The sequence below is a fragment of the Manis javanica genome, chromosome 3 (genome assembly GCF_040802235.1).
Source record: "Manis javanica isolate MJ-LG chromosome 3, MJ_LKY, whole genome shotgun sequence".
NCBI lineage: Eukaryota > Metazoa > Chordata > Mammalia > Pholidota > Manidae > Manis > Manis javanica.
The window spans coordinates 139,517,633-139,537,774 of NC_133158.1; the positions used below are offsets into that span (position 1 = coordinate 139,517,633).

The window sequence follows — 20,142 nt, forward strand, 5'->3', positions numbered from 1 at the left end:
GACTCATCAGCCTATTGATGTAGCTTGGTTTCTTCTAAATCAGACTGATCTGCTACAGGGATGGACTTTTTTCCCCCACAACCTTTTTTGGATATAACTTTTTAAAACTTAGTTTGGAGACCTTAGTGAGTGAAATATCCAAGACACATGTTCTTTTCATATCCATGTGTTCAAATACATAAAATTCACATGGAAGCATTTAGTATCCAAGAAAATAAAAGGAGAGAGGCTTGGAATTAATGTCAATAGATATCTAATGCTGCATTTGAAACAATAGGTTTTGATATGGTGCTTTGTATAACTTCTAAGTCCCTATAAGTACCTTATTAATCAAAATAATCCTAAAAGAACACTGAGTATTTTGGAGGACAAATTGAAACATTGTTGGTTTTTGAAAAGCATTCTAAACTCACACTTTATGCATAACCAACAGTTACCAAACTGAATTTGATACATATATGTGTATATGTATACGTATATGTATATCTATATGTATACGTATATGTATGTGTGTGTGTCTAATTCTGAAAAAAACTCCACAGGCCCCTGGTTTTTATTTTGACTACTTCCATAGTAATATGCCAGTCTGGAAAATGGACACTAGATTTGTAGTGTTATACTTATACAATATAGAACAGCAATGTTACAGTATATAGACAATCTATTAAATAAAATCTAAATTCATATCCAGGCCTGTTTCTCAAAGATTTTCATATATAAATTTAAAAGAGAGTACTGCCTTTTTCCAAGGATTGAGTTAGAGTTCCTTTGAAAGCTTTTGAAAATAGGGTCAAGTTCATTTTATGTTTACAATTATAATAGCTATACAACTTTTCTTGTCTTGGACAATTTATTGCATTCACTTCAGGAAGGAATAGCAAGAGATACCGAGATGATTCCTGGGACTACCTCCTATTCGGTTTGACAGTAGTGGAAGACTGCCCTCGCTCCAACACAGTCAGTCACTTATGAAAGGGATCTATTAAAAAGAACTGCGTTGGTTTACACTGCAGATTGAATGGAGCATTAAATGACTGCATTAGTATGACTGCAGTGGGGGTAATGGTTGCTTCCAGTGGGTATATAATGTAATAATACTTGCACATAGGTGGAATAATTTGTCCAAGTGTCCTTATTTAATTTGTCACGAAATGGTTTCCAGCATCTCTCCAGCATCTCTCCAGCAAATGCCCTCCACACCTCCCCTCACCCTACATTTTTATTTTCCTCCCTCTGAGCAAGTGTAAACAAATGAGGAAATATGTGTACTTTTGAATTGTCACCTATGTATCATGAAGGTGGGGGAATACTGCAAATCACTTGGAAAGAGCTTCTAGAAGGCATTTAGCGATACCGCCCACCAATACAGCTCAGATGCTCTTGATTCGATTAACCTACCCCCCACCCCCACCTCATCCCCGGGCCTGGGCTGTAATTTTCCAAACAGCCCCCTCACATTTGCAGATAAAAGTTAAAATCAATCCACAGATACAGAATGTTGACTTCCTGTCACTCAATTTTTCAGGGTTTCTCTTTGTAGAGCTGCCAGATTGTGACCGCTGAGAGCGACGAGCGAGCGAGCGAGAGATCACTTGCTTCCTTGCTTCCTAAGCAGGGATTTGCCTGCGATGCGCGGCGAGAGGACTGCGGCTGCTGATTTACACAGTTGGCGCGGAGGAGGGGCCAGGGATGCGGGGGGGAAAAGCTGGCGGAGGCTCCTGCGATGGGCTGATCTGGGGGCTCCCAAGCGCCGCTTCCTCCATGCGCGATTTGGGGACGGTTGATGGATTTGCATTCGGGTTCCAGCCCGGCGTTTCGTATATTGCCTCCTAATAGCAGACCTGGCGCTCCCAGTTTGGGTGCAGACGTTGGTAAGTAACGGTGTAATCCGATTTTAGTTATTTCCTAGGTTATTAAAGTGGCACTTTAAAACAGGTCAGTCTTAAATGATGCCGCCGCCGGGAGCGTCTCCTTGGCCTGAACAGTTTCGCGGCCCCTTTCCCCGCCCCCCACCCTCTCCCGCTTGAAAAGTGAGGGTGCTTGAACGGTGAGCTGTCAGGGGGACTCACTCTCTGCCAACAGGATTGCTTCACCTTCGTGCTTTGCCCGAGATCCCCGAGGTCCAAGTCGAATTTGGTGTGTATAGCCATACTGCTGTATTTGTATCCTCCCTCTTTATTCTCTCACCTCCCCTCGCCTCCCCACTCCCCCGCCACCTTCGCTGTCTGGCCAATGCTGGGATCTGGAATCTAGTCGCCCCTTTCCTGCTTCTTTCCTGCTCCTCCCCAATCTCCTCTTCTCTCCTCTAACACACCACCCAACCTCACTTCCACCTACCTAAAAGGGTCAAAAGCAAAGACTCCCGGAGAAGGCAAGGGTTAGTCCCATCTCCTCGGATCTGAGGAGGCCTCGGGCAGGAATTGGCGCTGTGACTGATAATCTTTCAGGAAACGAGAAACAAAAACCCAGAGACCCAGCCAGGGCTATCGGGGACCATGTAGCTTGCAGCTGAATCCAGAGCACCGAGATTTTAATTCAAAGAACCCAGTCCTGGGACACTCAAGCTGCCCGCCTGCCATCGAAGACTTCAGAGCTCTGGTCGTGAGCTCCCTGTTACTGGCTTCGCAGCGCTAGGTGCGCGCCCGGCTCTCCCATTGGTATGCAGAGACCATTTCGCTGCAAGTCTCGAAGGTGGAAACACTTAAAAGGATTACAAGCGTGATTTGGTGGCCTTTCTGAAAGTTGGTGGCCGGAGGAAAAGAAACTGCAAGGCTACGGCATGATGGATACAATTCACTCTCTCAGAGTGTTTGCAGCTCCCGCTGGAAAACCCTTCGGAGCAAACCTCGGAGATCTTGAGCGCTCTGCACGGATAGGTACTCGCAGCCATCCTTTCCTATTTTGCCTAATTGAAACCAGTTTTCCTCGCTTGGATGATGTGCACTGTAGAGAATATAGAGTTTGGTCGCACTGTCTTCTATAACGCTCGCAGGTGCTATGGGTCTGTTGCATTTTTTAATTTAATCATTTAGCTGTAAGGACGATGGTAGAAGGAATGGTACTGGAGTCTAGCATACCCTCGGACTTCTTTTCTGGGGGAGGAAATCATAAACTCCAACAAATAGGCCAGGTGGCGGAGCGAAGTGGATAGCTCGCTTGCATTGTCAAAGATAGAAGGAAAACGGCTTGAGCTTTTTAATCATTTTCCGTTACTAAACAGACCCATTGTGCCTTTCTCCTGGCGACAGCAGACTAGAAAAGGATCTGTAGAAGGCTCAGAGCTCTTCAGAAATTGAATGATGCAGCAATTATGTGTTCCAGGGGATATCGTTTTGCTTCCATCTTGTAATATTTAATCTTAGATATGGAGAGATTAGTGGCCTTGGAGATCGGACAAAGGGGAGGGGGTGGGAAGGGGGTACAGTGGAGAGAAAGGGCTTCTTGTCCTCCCCGTAGGCAAACAAATGTTGTCGGGCGCTCCCAGCAGGAAGCAGACGAAACCGAGCCCCGTCCGGGGCCCTTCATCCCCTAACTTTTTGGAGCTCTTCTTATCCCTTAGACACGTTATATTGAGGGAAAGGAAAAAGGTGAAAGAGCCTTTTAGGACATGGATCAAATCAAGAAGTTGGGGGGTTGTAGTTAAGAACAGAAAATGACTTCATAGAGGACAATTTACTGTTACTGGAAGCTCAGGGAAGCCTCCCGGTTACCCATCAACTCCACCGCATCATGGGTTCCGATAAGATCCGTGAAACAGTCACCGCCTCTGCACGTTGGGTACAGAAGGCGGTGTGTGTGTGTGTGTGTGTGTGTGTGTGTGTGCGCGCGCGCGCGAGCGCGAGCGCGCGCGCAGGGCGGGGGTTGGAGGGTGAGGAAGGGTGGGGGAAGCGGTTGGCAGCTGCTGGAGACGATGGGATTGTTCTGGTTCTGAGCTCAAGCTATCGGTGTTCGTCTGTTTCTCAGTTGAGACCTATTTGAGAAATAGGGTGGGTCTGGAATATTAAGGGTGTAGCACGGTAGAGAATTCTGCCCGCCTGCTTCACTTAGTCTTTGATGATTGTATCCAGTCTCAGCTACCGTGGAGCGATGGACAAATGTAGTTATTTTAAATGCAATATCATGCAAAACAATGATTTTAAGGAACGTTTTGTTGAGTTAGGTCATATATATATTTAGAATGGTAAGACATTATACATAAGTTGTGTTTTCCTTTTTTTTTCCCTGCAAAAATGGTTTTTAAGGTAAAGCTATTTCTAACTGCTAACTTTGAGCCTTTGAGCAATTGAGATTCAGTCCAATTGTTTAGTGCCCAGAAAGTCCCTCTCTTCCCCAAGAACTGGTGACAGGACCGGTGTATATGGCAGGGGGTAGGGGGGAGTGGTGGTGGCAACGGGGAAGGGAGGGCATGCTTCAACGACGCAGAGTTCCCACTAACTAGACTCTTTGCTGCACACTTGCTTCTCTCCAGTTCCTTCACGAAGCTCCATTTCCTCCCAGCGGGTAGATATGTAGAACCATCAGTTGAGCCTTTAAAAATTCCTCTTCAGAAGGTTCCTGTGAACTATGATCTGGTGACCCCTCTTCACTGCAAGGTCTTCTCTCAGTCACTCCTACCCTCAAACTTCCTTACCATCTCCCTTCCCCAAAACGTCATGAAGACAATTTTTTAATAAAAAATTGGAGTGGAGGGGGGGATGGGGGGATAGAAAAGAAAGAAAGAAAAAATTGAACCTAAACTCTGAAATGCTGCCCCCTATCCCCTCGAGGTCTCTCCGGGAGGAAGAAAGTGAAATGTGCCAATGTCACCAAATGGTCTGCACCTTCTACCAGAGCATTGGCTTGTCTCTCTTTTTAAAAGAGTAGAAGCAAACACAGGGCTGTTGAATCCAAGGGAAATCGAAGGCTTTGAGCTACAGCATAACTAAAGGATTCCTGGTGCAAAGAGATCGAAACAAAACGCAGGAGAACTCAGTCCAAGTTGCTCAGGTTGCCTGAGCTCTTATTCGGGACACCTAAGCAGAATCAGCTAGATTCAGCTCTTCTCCTTTGGGAACCTGAGTTTCCCTTTACCCTCCACCCCTACCCTCCTCATTTGAGGGAAGTGTCTGTTCCGAGATTTTAAAAAAAACAAACAAACGCTACACCACTCCCCTCTCATCACCTTTTCCACTAAAATAATGTTTCTCGCAGGTTGGTCTCTTCTTCCCCCCCCCCCCTTTTTTTTTGACAGTCTGTCATCTCGACCCCTCCACTTCTTTTCTCCCCCGTTAAGCGCGCGCGCACACACTCCCAAACTGTACAGTCAGGGCTACCCAGTGCTCGCGCCCGACCCCATGCTAAGCGCGTTCCCTTTCTTGGAGCTCATTTTCGTGACGTAGAAAGCCGGATCCAGGGTTACAGCACAAAAAAAATAAAAAAATAAAAAAAAGGCCAACGCAAGAGAAGTCAGATTCTGCACTGTGACTGAGCCTGCCTTCCTCCTGCCCTTCCTCCCGCCCTTCCTCCCAGTGCCCAACGTTGTGCTGCCGGCACCGAGAGAAGGAAGCAATCGCGGCAGCAGCGGCGGGGGCAACGGCATCGGAGCGACAGCAACAGCGAAGCTGGAAGGGAAGCCTGCAGCAGCCCCTTCTCCTCCCTCCTTATTGAGTGTGCCAAGCGGCAGTTCTGCATCCTAAAGAAGCCCATTGAAAGGCCGATTACATTCCCTGCACGTCTCAAGCTTGCTGCCTTTTTTTCTTAGCCCCCTTCTTTATTCCCCCCACCCCCTCGCACAACCCCCGCTTCAGCTTCAGCAAAAGGACAGGAGGGAGAGGGAGAGAGAGAATCCTTAAACTTAAGCTTCCCCCCTACCCCCCACCAATGTTCAATGCAAAAAAAAAAAAATCTGCAAATAGGTAAGTCAGAGACATCTGGAGCCTTTCTTGCCTAAATATCAGGGACCTCAAAAACAAGAAAAACATTTTTTTTAAATGGTAAAGAAGAAAGAACTTAAGTAGATGTTAATATTTTATAAGGGAGACAGGGAAGACTAACTGATACTGCATTGTAGCCTCATCTGCTTTTTTTTTTCCATTTAATTGTTTCTAAAAATTGAGTATTGCATGCCTGAGGCAGATTTCTCTTTGCTTTCTCATGGTTCTCCTTTCCTTGCAGCTGTGTATATTAGATGCAAGTTGAATGTGAAGATTTATTATTTTCCCTCTCCCTATGAATTGTATCATTGTGTTTTTATAGTTAAAAGGGTTGACAAAATGCTACCTTAATGTATGTGTCTATATGTGGAGAGAAGATATATGCTAAAAACTCCTATTTTTATTGATTAAAAACAACCATTCAATTTTGATATTTTAGTGATTCAGAAAGAGCAATGTAATAAAACTGTATTATTACAATTTATTCATGTACACATTTTCACACATTAATGACATTAGGTAAGGAAAGAGAGCCATAGAGGCAGACTCTGTATTATTAGAACAGCGCCCTGCTTTTGTTTCTTCTGACTGGAAAAGGAATTATGTCTTTTTTTTAATGCATTTCATGTTATAGATCATTTATCAGCAGGTAAGAATTAAGGTTTTTAGCCTTTCTTGCCTTTAACTACCCAGCTCTCCTCTAACCAGCCTGGTTTCCATCATTTAACAGTGTTCCTCAGTTGATCTTGAAAGCACAGATAAGCACCAAACTAAGCTCTGCAAGTGTTTTAACACAGACACTTCTAAGCTCAGCATCCTTTGGCTGTCACTAGCCTTAGCTCTGACAATTGCATGAGCTTGTACTATAGGAAGGCCAATCAGACCTGAAGGGTTTAAATAGCCAAATGATAAATAAATATAGAAGTTATTTAGTTTAAGAAGATGCTAGTAATCTGTGGTTGGGCAAAAGTGGGGGGATTATAGTATTTTACCAAGTACACAAAGTACACACTATAATTAAGCATGTTCTGATCATCTAAGAAAGATCGTATTGTAAGTTTTCCTGAGATACCACTTTATACATCTCAACATATGATATTGGGCAATGGATTCATACTTTATCATACTCTTTAATCTAATAACTTTGGGGTGTGCCATGTCTTTTACTGAGGAAAAACTTATAATTTAAAAACATTATTTTTCCCCCATAAGATTTCCAATCAGATCTATAATGGCCACTTCTGATACCAAAGTGAGCTTTTTACAAGGAAACAGGTGTAATGGCTAAATTACTGCCATTATTACTGAATCTGCCCATATCTAAAAGGCGTCACTGTTTACCAGGTCCCTTGCTGGCTACAAGAAGCAATGAAGGCTGTTTTTGTTTGTCTGATATACTCTTTACCAAGTATGGCTTGGTTCAGAAAAATGTCGTTTCATGATACAGTATTTATTTCAGAGTCCCCTAAGTTTAAAATACAGGATATTTTAAGCATGCTGACAAGTTGTTTTGAGTGTCAGTTCAACAATTACTAAAGTTTTCATATCATTTTTAAAAAACCCCGCATGTAGGAGTCAATTAGAATAGTGAATATGACTAAAAAGCTAAAAATCTGCATGTTTATTTCTGTTGCAGCTGTGTAATCAACGACGAATGACGAAACCTTCCGTATCTGAGATGCTTCACAGAGGGAGGATGTTGTGGATAATTCTTCTAAGCACAATTGCTCTAGGATGGACTACCCCGATTCCCCTGATAGAGGACTCAGAGGAAATAGATGAGCCCTGCTTTGATCCATGCTACTGTGAAGTTAAAGAAAGCCTCTTTCATATACATTGTGACAGTAAAGGATTTACAAATATTAGTCAGATTACAGAGTTCTGGTCAAGACCTTTCAAATTGTATCTGCAGAAGAATTCAATGAGGAAATTGTACACCAACAGTTTTCTTCATTTGAATAATGCTGTGTCCATTAACCTTGGGAACAATGCATTGCAAGACATTCAAACAGGAGCTTTCAATGGTCTTAAGATTTTAAAGAGGCTGTATCTACATGAGAACAAACTAGATGTCTTCAGAAATGACACCTTCCTTGGCTTGGAAAGTCTGGAATACCTGCAGGCAGATTACAATGTTATTAAACGTATCGACAGTGGGGCATTTCGGAACCTAAGTAAATTGAGGGTTCTGATTTTAAATGATAATCTCATCCCCATGCTTCCAACTAATTTATTTAAGGCTGTCTCCTTAACCCATTTGGACCTCCGGGGAAACAGGTTAAAGGTTCTTTCTTACCGAGGAATGCTAGACCACATTGGCAGAAGCCTGATGGAGCTCCAGCTGGAAGAAAATCCCTGGAACTGTACGTGTGAGATTGTGCAACTGAAGAGTTGGCTGGAACGCATTCCTTACACTGCCCTGGTGGGAGACATCACCTGTGAGACCCCTTTCCATTTCCATGGAAAGGACCTACGAGAAATTAGGAAGACAGAACTCTGTCCCTTGTTGTCTGACTCTGAGGTAGAAGCTAGTTTGGGGATCCCCCACTTGTCATCAAGCAAGGAGAATGCTTGGCCAACTAAGCCTTCCTCCATGTTGTCCTCTGTCCACTTCACTGCTTCTTCTGTTGAATACAAGTCATCAAATAAACAGCCTAAACCCACCAAGCAGCCCCGAACACCAAGGCCACCCTCCACATCTCAAGCTTTATACCCTGGTCCAAACCAACCTCCCATTGCTCCTTACCAGACCAGACCACCCATTCCCATTATATGCCCTACTGGGTGTACCTGTAATTTGCACATCAACGACCTTGGCTTGACTGTCAACTGCAAAGAGCGAGGATTTAATAACATTTCTGAACTTCTTCCAAGGCCACTGAATGCCAAGAAATTGTACCTGAGTAGCAATCTGATTCAGAAAATATACCGTTCTGACTTTTGGAATTTCTCTTCCTTGGATCTTTTGCATCTGGGAAACAATCGTATTTCTTATGTCCAGGATGGGGCCTTCATCAACCTGCCCAACCTAAAGAGCCTCTTTCTAAATGGCAATGATATTGAGAGGCTGACACCAGGCATGTTCCGAGGTCTGCAGAGTTTGCACTACTTGTACTTCGAGTTCAATGTCATCCGGGAAATCCAGCCTGCAGCCTTCAGCCTCATGCCCAACTTGAAGCTGCTATTCCTCAACAACAACTTGCTGAGGACCCTGCCAACAGATGCCTTTGCAGGCACATCCCTGGCTCGGCTCAACTTGAGGAAGAACTACTTCCTCTACCTTCCTGTGGCTGGTGTCCTAGAACACTTGAATGCCATTGTCCAGATAGACCTCAATGAGAATCCTTGGGACTGTACCTGTGACCTGGTCCCCTTCAAACAGTGGATTGAAACCATCAGTTCAGTCAGTGTGGTGGGTGATGTGCTTTGCAGAAGCCCTGAGAACCTCACCCACCGTGATGTGCGCACTATTGAGCTGGAAGTTCTCTGCCCAGAGATGCTGCACATTGCGCCAGCTAGAGCATCCCCAGGTCAACCCGGAGATTCTCTCTTTGCTGGGAAGCCAACAAGTGCATCACCTTATGAGTTCTCTCCCCCTGGGGGCCCCGTGCCACTTTCTGTGTTGATTCTCAGCCTGCTGGTTCTGTTTTTCTCAGCAGTCTTTGTTGCCGCAGGCCTCTTTGCCTATGTGCTCCGACGGCGCAGGAAGAAGCTACCCTTTAGAAGTAAGCGGCAGGAAGGTATGGACCTTACTGGTATCCAGATGCAATGCCACCGGCTATTTGAGGATGGTGGAGGTGGTGGAGGTGGAAGTGGAGGTGGGGGTCGACCAACTCTTTCCTCCCCGGAGAAGGCCCCTCCTGTGGGTCATGTATATGAGTACATCCCGCACCCAGTTACCCAGATGTGCAACAATCCGATCTACAAGCCTCGTGAGGAGGAGGAGGTTGTTTCCTCCGTCCAAGAGGCCGGGAGTGCAGAATGTGGGGGTCCTGGGACACAACCACCAGGTATGGGTGAGGCTCTGCTAGAAAGCGAGCAGTTTGCTGAGACACCCAAGGAGAACCACAGCAACTACCGGACCTTGCTGGAAAAGGAAAAGGAGTGGGCGCTGGCAGTGTCCAGCTCCCAGCTCAACACCATAGTGACAGTGAATCACCACCACCCTCACCCTCACCACCCAGCAGTTGGTGGGGTTTCAGGGGTAGTTGCGGGAACTGGGGGAGACTTGGCTGGGTTCCGCCACCATGAGAAGAATGGTGGGGTGGTGCTGTTTCCTCCTGGGGGGGGCTGTGGTGGTGGCGGCACTATGCTGCTAGACCGCGAGAGACCACAGCCTGCCTCCTGCACAGTGGGATTCATGGACTGTCTCTACGGCACAGTGCCCAAATTAAAGGAACTGCACGTCCACCCTCCTGGCATGCAATACCCAGACTTACAGCAGGATGCCAGGCTCAAAGAAACCCTTCTCTTCTCAGCTGGAAAGGGCTTCACAGACCACCAAACCCAAAAAAGTGATTACCTCGAGTTAAGGGCCAAACTTCAAACCAAGCCGGATTACCTCGAAGTCCTGGAGAAGACAACATATAGGTTCTAAAAGAAAAAGAAAAAGAAAAAGAAATCAGTGCTTTTTTTCAAAAGAAAAGGAAAATAAAAGAAATATATCCTTTGCTCCCTTTACATTTGTCCTAATAACTCCATTCTCACAAACTTCCCTGCCCTGAACAAAACTGAAACCGCATGATAACTAGAAAATACAGATGTATGCTCTCCTCTCCCAGATGTGATTTGGAGGAAGGGCCATACTCAGATCATTAATCAATGAAGTGCCTTCGCAGACTTTTGCCAGCAAATGTTATCATTATTTTTTTATACTGAATCTTGAGACTTTGACTGTGCCATGTATAAGGTATATTGGGGATCGTTATATTGATCCTAATTAAGTAAAATTTAATGTCTTTTTATTTTCAGTAATTTTTATTTTTTAGTTGTAGTTTTGTTTGATGGGGAGTGGGGGAAACAAATTGACATTTGTGGCTCTTTTTTCTTCCCATCATGGCACAGATTCTGTACATGTATTAACAATGCAGTTTGCTGCATGCCTGGAAACTGCAAGACGGGGAGGGAGGGGGCGGGTCTTGCTCGAATGTTCTCACCCATTCTTTTTTCTCTCACACACATACCTACATACAAATCACAAATTCCTGCACACAGGTCCCTAAACCTGCAGCCTCTTCCTTCTGATGCAGGTAGACACACACACACACACATGCATTCAACCCAATCTAATTAGTTCAGGTTTGATCCATTCCTCTCCTCTCCATAGCTTCACCTTCCCTTCACCCCTAGTGTACAGCTCACAACATCTTTCCTACCATCCTGGGAAAAATCATATTCTAAGCTGAATCCTACTGAAGTTGAAGCCTGGTGGTTTAACACCAGAGGCACACACCTAGGGAAGAGCACCTTCTTTGTGACACTTCATCCTGATGCCAAGATTTTTTGGAGAACATCTGCACTTTCTTATATATATATACATACATATATATATGTATATATATATGTGTGATATATATACATATATATATGTATAATTAACAAGACATAAAAAGCAACTGAGTATATTATCACTAACAGCTTTGTAGGAAGCACTTTTAATGTTTTCTCTCACACACAAAGATTCAAAAGAAATGTGCATATATTTATTCTGTAATTTCAGTGATTATAAATTGTAAACGTAATGTTTAATCATTGTATAGTGATTATGCGTCTGGTATAGCTTTCCTAATAAAAAGTTTTTGAAAAACATAATACATTATATATAGAGGATACAAAGCTCGAACCTTAAACTCCAGCTATGCCATGCCTTTTGTGCTCACATTAAAAAAAAATTCTTTATTTACTTGTTATAAAGAAAGATAGTTTATTAACAAATTTGATGCACTGTGATGTTGATAAATTTCATAACCCACCACCCCCATCCCACATGAGGATACAAGTGAAACTTTAAAAAAATCTGATTTATATAGTTGACTTCTTTCTCTTCGATTATGAATTTCAAACTTAGTAATCCAATGATGTACTATTTTTCCTAGGCAGGATGCAATTAGGAGAAAATAAAATAACTAGATTGCTAAGAAGAAAAGGATTATGTGGAGGAGATAATCAAGGATCCATGAATCTTAAGGTAGTAAGTAAATGACATAAAGGAACGGAAAGTAAAATTGTTATTCTTTAAAAAATATAAACTAAAATCAAACACACTTACACATACATGCACACGCCAAAACTCTAAAGCCTTGGAGCCAATTTGACTGTAAGAATCCTATTGTCTGTGAAATTTGTCACTATTTACTTGTTTTTTCCAACCACTTACTGCAACGGGCCCAAGTCATGCTTGAACTAAAACAAAGGATGCTGAATTAACTTTTCTTTCTGTATGACATGAAAATGATGTTGAAAATTAATCTGATAATAATCCAAGTTATATTCCATTTACATGTGAGCGAAACCAAAGAAAGCCGGTTTTTTAAGGTTCCAGTTTCTTGTGGAGGAAACTAAACTGAGAAACCTGAGGCTTTGAGGTAGGAACTTAACTCATGTTACCAGTAGAGGGCAGCAGAGTTCCAGAGATTCACAGACCCTGTAGCTGCAGAATTGGGTAGTGAAGCCAGTGTTCCCTGCTAGTGTTTTCTCAAGCTGCCCTTAGTAGAAAGTATCATGTGTTGAATGTAGCTCACCGCAAGTCACTGATGCCTTACATAACATTTTTTTCCCATAAAAAAAGGATACTAGCAACTTTTAAAGCTGTGTAACTGATACAAAAAACTAAGGCATTGTACTTAAAAAAGAAGCTCCATAAATGACTATGAGGATTATATATTGATTAATTATATATCGTATCAACATAGATATGCATAAAATAAAAAACAAGTATATCAATATAAAAATGCAACTTTTCAGGGCTACCTTGTATTTGGCACATTGTACTGAAAACTTGTCCTCCATTATTTGAAGTGTATTTTGGAATTACTTCAGGTAATGAAAAGCCCATTAACATCATTCACTGTTTCTATACATAGAGTATTGAAATGTAGCTCTTCATTTAAAAGGATCAGGCCCGCTCTTAAATAGGCACCATTCCTTTTTTGCTTACTCTCCTCTTCTTTTTACTTTCCCATAAGTCACTTTTCTCCTCACTATTTCATATTCTTTATTTTCTAATCATCTCTCCCTCCTTGAAATCTTTAAGGCACAGGAAGTCAGTACTAACCTTTTTGTTTTTTAAAACCTTATCTATGAAGTCCCTATAAACTAGTGATTTATCATGTCTCTATTTCTCTTAATCAGATATTTTGGTGAATAGTAGAAAGCATGTGCATAGTAAAAACCCAAAGTGCAAACCTAGATACTTCTGACAATAATCACCATTTCATTAATAACTGTGCACACATTCATAACATGGCATATTATACAAATCAGGTCAAAGTACAATCCCTAATGATTCTGGTGCTTTTGACATTTGAAAAATGAGTGCCCATAAATCATCAAATTACAATACAACTTGATACTTATGTTTATATTTATTAAATACAGAAAGTAAGACTGTCTTGTCTTAAGTATAGCTAGTAATTTCACCCCTTGAATGAGGAATAAATTTAATTAGTGAAAATAAATTTATATGAAAATGGAATTTTGTATTAAAGGAGGTAATTTGTCGCTTCCATGAAGCTTTCTACCCCCTTGGCTGGGCCACTTACTTTAGATGTACATTAGAATTACTTAAATTACCTTTGATTTATAATGCCAGATATGTTTTCTTAAAGTACCATGGATATTAATATAAGTACTATGATTAGAATTTGTTCTATGTCCTTGTTGCAGTAAAATGATTATTTTTGAGAAAAAGATTACTGATTTGCTTCACAGTGATGGCCAATTAGACTAAAGGGGACCCAGGTCTGACAGACACTTGCTATTATTCATTGCTATTTTAGTATAAATCATAGTAAATTATACTTGAAAACAATACAATGTAATGTCTGTTTAACTACGAGATGGTGAGTGGAAAATAATTGAAAGTGAACTATTAGTTTGATTCAGTAACAGTTTTAACATTATTTATCTTATGCAGTATTATTTATGTAGATGCTTTTATGTTTTTATTTAAAAAGCTATATTATTTCATTTAATTGCAAAATACTAAAAAATAATATATATAAGAATGATTACCACCATATTTTAAATAAAAGTTTAGAGAGATAGGGATCACAGGAAAATTTAATAACTGAGCTTGAAAATTGTTTTTGTCTTACCTAGGAATGTTAGTTTTAAACCTTTGATAGTTGAAAAGAATATGTGTATTTAGCATTATAAACATTAACAATGCAATTGCATATGAACTGTTCTTTAGCCATTGCAACAAATTATTTTGATTCATTTAGTGTAAATTAATTGTCCATATAGTCCTACACCCTTTTTCAATTATGTTGTCTAAGGCAATAAAGATTGCATTTTTGTAAAATGGCTATGACAAAGGAAACAAATTCTTCGTGAGATACATGACTATAATGAGTTAAGATAGTATGAGAGGAAATGGTAGTAAAAGGATGCTCCACCTTAAGTGATTTGAGATAGTTTAATTTGGGCTTAGACATTTATAACTTATACTTAGTTCAAAACCCTCAACTGTGAAAATTCAGGTGACAGAACATAAGTAACTATCATAAATTTCACTATATAAGTGTTCTGTTTAATATATTATAGGCCTTTTAAAAATAATAGGAGCAATAACATGTGTAATTGGGCAATCGTGTGTGTGTGCATGTATATATAATACTATTATGTATAATAGTATTATATATACTTGATTATAGTTACATGTAAATTATGCTTTTTCTCACATGTATAACAATTTCAGGTTTATGTATTTATTTCTCTTGCTTCTGTCTAGCTAACATCCAAGTGAAGCGGAATAAAATTACGTTGAAAATATTCACATGTAAAAAGTTAACACTGTAATTATAATTTCTGAATTTAAAAGTTATTTTATCTTCGAACTTGTTTTATTTTTTATTTAAGTAATGGGGAAAAATCTCAGTCAAATTGTGATTTACTTTAAGTCCTCAGTAAAGAAAATAATCTCATTAATATGCAATTTAAGTCAAATGAAAAAAGTATTTTCTCATTTTTCTATTTCTAGAATAAATTGGTGAAAATAATTTCAATAGCTTTATTAATTTGGTAAGACTTTTCTAATTTATCTAGGTATGTAGAAAGAATGAAATCTTGAAGGTAAATGTAAGAGAAGCACCTGTTTAAGACATTCATTTTTCTGTTTTACTTTTAATATCATCCTTTATTTAAAATGTATGCTAATAGTAATAATAATAATAATAAGCAGAGATGACTATTTTAGTATGCTTTCATTAAATCTGAGTTGAAGAAGAAGATTTTTCATATCAAGAAAGCAGATGTACACAGGGGTTGCTAGTTGTGAAGATAAAATGGTTTGGCCAGCTTCTTAAATTCGGATAATGTTTGCTCCTGAAAACAATATATGTATTTTTGAGAATATGTATTATTTCCTCTCTATTGCACTGATACAAGGTGATTTTTCACCTGCTTTTAAAATTCTAATAGAAAATAATACTTGTGAACCTCAAAGAGCTATAGCCAAGAAAGTATTATAATAAATTTGTACTTGACCCAAACCCTAAAATATTTTTAAACAGTAAAACACAAATGAACATTAGTAAAAAGACTTTCTTCATTACCACCAGTGACAAAAAGGACAGCATACCTAATTAAATATTTCTTTAGTATGTTCAGTCCATGCACTAGTTTATGAATAGTACAAAGAATTGATAGAGTTAGCAGTGTGTTAAACTGTATCAAAATCAAACAAGTTCCATCAAAAAGAATGTGCTAATGACCAGTCAAAACAATTCTGAACACTTAAATTCAATTGTAATAATTAGCAGGTCATTCTCCTGATTACGAAAGGTACCACATTATCGATACTGTATTATATGTGAATACAGGGCTTTTGTGCTTTTGACATATTTTACTACAAACTTTCAGGTTCAGAGTTTATTTGGGTGGTGGAAGACTAATGATTTTTGGTAGAACTTAAAACGAGAGAATGACTTTTCTCATCTTAGGAGTGGCAAAAATTAGCTCTGAAAAAAGATGTTAAAACAAAGATGTCACTTGATTGTGTAGAGACATGGAAAAAAGTTCTCTTCTACCTTGTGGCCTATTCCTTTCACTATTTCTGACTGCCCAGCTTCTACTTTTGTTTCTGACTCATTACCAACACATTCTTGTGACTAAAGGCACATTCACTGAGCTCAAATTAGGTGCCAAGGCAAGATCAGGAATTGATGAGAGTCCTCACACCCAGTGACAAAATGTCCAATTCACTTTTCTTTGTACATAGGCTGAGAAAATAATTCAACATACCTACTTTCATTGTGAAATCATATATAAGTCTGGTGAAAAAACTCAAACCAATGATAAAACTAGAACCACTTCTGGAAATCAAGAGAGACTCAGCAAATGCTTTAAAAATGGAGTTTATTTTTAAAATATCAAAGCCTTGCTTTTCCTCCTCTGAAATGCCCTTTGTCTTTTCCATGGCATCCAAATATTGGCTTAATTGGAATTAAAATACAAATGTAAAAAATATATATATATTAAGACCACCTCCTCTTACTGGAATCCACACATTTTCAGTAATTTTTCATTATTTACAGTGTATACTTTCTATTCAGCTGTTACATTGTTGCTTGGAATTCTAAGGTTTTGTTTTTGTTTTTTTCCCACAGAATTCTGGTAAAACAATTTATCTTAAAATGTGCTCTTTTTTGATGTGTGGTAACTAACTTTATAATAAAAACAAGTCTGTCAATATGTAAACTATTAATTATATACTGTAATTTGGGAGAAAGAAACCTTTAAAGTCTATCTAAATTGGACACTTTATATGTATTAAATTGAGTTGGGTTTTTTGTTCCTACTTGTGCTCTTCTTCACCAGATTTGGATTCAAAGTGAAATCTGTTCCTCTATTTCTAATTAAGAGTTCATCAAATGTTTTGCTTTTCTAGTTGTCAAAAAAAAAAAGGGAGGTGGGCATAGAAATGTTAACAGGTACAAATAATTTGTAGAATAATTAGGTCCATGAATCTCTCACATTTCCTTCAGGAAATGATCCTCAGCAAGGACAATGGAAAGAGAAGATGAAAAAATGAAAATACTCTACCTTTTTGAAGAGTAGTTGATAAAGGCTTAATGGAGAAAGTTTGAACTACACTTTCATATTAATCTTTTGGTGGTGTATCTTTGAAATAGTTTATATCCTATAGTAGGTTCACCGTGTCTTTCAACATGATTCTAAGCCACTTCAATAGCCATACATTAATATAGTCATTGGGCATGTAATCAAACCTTATCAGTAACTAAACAAACTATAATTAAAAGGAAGTTTTAATGCAGAAGAAGTCACCAGGATAAACTAAGACAGCAATGCATATTAAAACATTAAGCTTAATTTATGGTATAGATAGATAAAATGATTACAAAGTCTTTTTCTAATTAGTTTTTCCTACACAAATAAGAGCTCTGCATTATCCACTAGTTAATTTTGGGGCCATGTTAACATAACTTTCTCCTGAGCCCCATAACCAGAATTCATTTAAGGAATACAACCTAATTATTAATATTTATTTAAGAATACTTATTTACTTAAAAGCTGACTTTAATTTATCATGTGATATATCTGAGTTATGACTATTCCAGAGTCAAATGTATGCAGTTTAAAACAATTTTATTAACTGTGATATTGTTCTCCTCTCTTTATGTTTATTTGGATTTTAACAGTATAAATTATATTGAAATTGCTCCTTAATTTGAATCATATACTCTCCTCTCTTTATAAATATGGATAATTGATAGCTGAACATTGCTTAGATGAGTTCTGGATATGTGTGTATGTATGTATGTATGTATGTATGTATGTGTGTGTGTATTATATGACAACATCTTTATCAAATAAGTAAGTTTCATAATGTGTTACTGTACAAATTTTTTTAAAGTTTAAATTGAAGTTTTTAAATATGGTAAGATATGGTGTGAAATGCTGAACAATATATAAAATCTAGCTTCTAATGTTTAATTTGTTTAAATGAACCAGGCGTGAAGTTGACAATAAACCACCTCTCATCTCATGTTAATGGCTACCCAATTCTGCGGTACTACATTCACCACTCTCACCTCATTTCAAAAAAATTAGTTAGCATTTCTATAAATCACTATGTCTTAAAGAAGGGAGGCAGAAGCATTGATTCTGGAGAACTCTTATTTCCACTGCAATGGGTATTACAGAATAATGGGAAGAAATGTTGCAAACAGAAAATGAAGAGAGAGAAGACAATGAATGTATCGTCAGGTGGACAATGCTCCTGAAATAATTCTGATAGGCCCACTCATCAACCACCACTCTGAGAACAACAGTTCTCAGCAAGTGTCTTTAGTTGCAAGTAAGCAAATACATTATATTTTTATACAAATATGCAGTTTGCTAATTCCTATGTGTGTACAAATCGCTGTGATAATTCTTTTATTTTTTAGAGAACACATCTCTCATGGGCATCAAAATTCAATTTCAAATTTCTTTTATCCTCCATACAGTAAACTAAATTTTGAATATTCTCTCAAATACTTATTCACACTATTTGACTCATGCTGATTTGGGTATATTGGAATAAATTACCTTAAGCGTCCTTCAGTCATTTTACCTGTTTGTGCCAAGAATTCTGGCTTTTCAATTATACTGGAAGCACTTGAGAACACAGCTGTCTTCAAGGTCTTTTGTAGCCAAGTTTCCAAGACCATTTTTGCACAGCTGTGGAAAATACTTCCTGATTGAACTTCTGAGCTTCACAGGTCCTACCTTGTTTCTAGAATAGTCATATCACTGCTTTTCTTTGCATTATTTCTAATACACAGCCTCAGTAACAATAGATAATTGGTAAATATTTGTTGACTAAATGAACAGTTTTAAAATACATATGGCCTACGAGTTCTGAAAAAGTTGATATTCCTTTTGTGTGTAACCTAGAGAAATGATGAAAAGGGATGAAGTTTGAGTGCAATAAAGGTCGTAAGTGTGACTGACAGTGTGGGAAAGGTAGTAACTTCTTTTAGCTTTCTAGATTTCTGTATTAGTAATACACATTGATAAGGAAATGAGATGGAACAAACTGAATAGTATAAGTAATGTCTCTGGAGAGATAATGAAAAAAAGAAGGAAGAAAGGAAGGAAACAAGGAGATTTAAAACAGTTTTATCCTTCTCATTAGCAGCCGAAGCAGAAAAAGCATGCCCAGTGGTATGCAGGCATGGTATTAGTGAAGCTTGTGCTCAGTTGCTTAAATATTTACAAATAAGAGCAATAATCTAATAGGTTTGTTGGTGTCTTCTTTGTTATAATTATTTAACTGAAGGTTCTATCATTTTACTGAAAATTCTTCTGGAATGTTAATCCAGACAAGAGTATTAAATAAAACAGAATACCTACAAGTGTCACACAAACATCTTCCTTTAGTGAGATGAGCAGTTTAAAATATTTTTGTCTATTCTATATCAGCAAAGGCACAAGAGGTTCCACTTAAAAGTGACAGGATATGACTAGCTCTATTCCTATATTTCAGTACCTGATCCTGTTGTGAACAAGTGAGATAAAATTAGATGGTGGATAAAGAGTTGCATGTATGAGCATATGAAATAATACATAAAATTTATTTCTACATTGCAATAACTAAATCTTAATGCCTAGTTAATATTTCACTTGTTAATGTGAGACTTTAAAAATAAAAACCATGTGTTCTTATTGAATTTCAGTCTTGAAATCCTAAATGCCACTATGAACATATTCTCTTCTACCTTACCGAAGGATATAATAATTAATGAGACTTTAACTGATGGTATATTCAGCCCAATTAAGAAACATTTAAGGCAAATACAGAGACTTACATTTTTTATAAATGGCAGGCACTTATTTTATTTATTTTCATTAAAGCTATGGATAGCCATATGAAAATTCAGAGTCCTTTTTGGGTATCTGGAAACTTGTCACTGTGGTGCTACTCCATAGCTGTCTTGGATATTTGACATTATGTTAAAATTCTATATTCTCATTGGCATTTTATGTTGTCCTTGAAATACAC

General features: G+C 38.8%; 1 protein-coding gene across 2 annotated transcripts; it reads left to right on the forward strand.

The window, feature by feature from the left end:
* The first annotated feature begins 491 nt into the window (after nt 1-491).
* SLITRK3 (SLIT and NTRK like family member 3) lies at nt 492-19,789 on the forward strand. 2 transcript variants are annotated; one of them, XM_017665889.3, is made up of 2 exons: nt 492-1,871; nt 7,549-19,789. In XM_017665889.3, exon 2 carries the CDS (start codon nt 7,567-7,569, stop codon nt 10,507-10,509), a length of 2,943 nt encoding a protein of 980 aa, XP_017521378.2. In that variant the 5' UTR covers nt 492-1,871; nt 7,549-7,566; the 3' UTR covers nt 10,510-19,789. The 2 variants fall into 2 exon arrangements, with proteins under 2 accessions (XP_017521378.2, XP_017521377.2); XM_017665888.3 differs by lacking the exon at nt 492-1,871 and adding an exon at nt 2,014-2,876.
* Nucleotides 19,790-20,142: the final 353 nt, after the last annotated feature.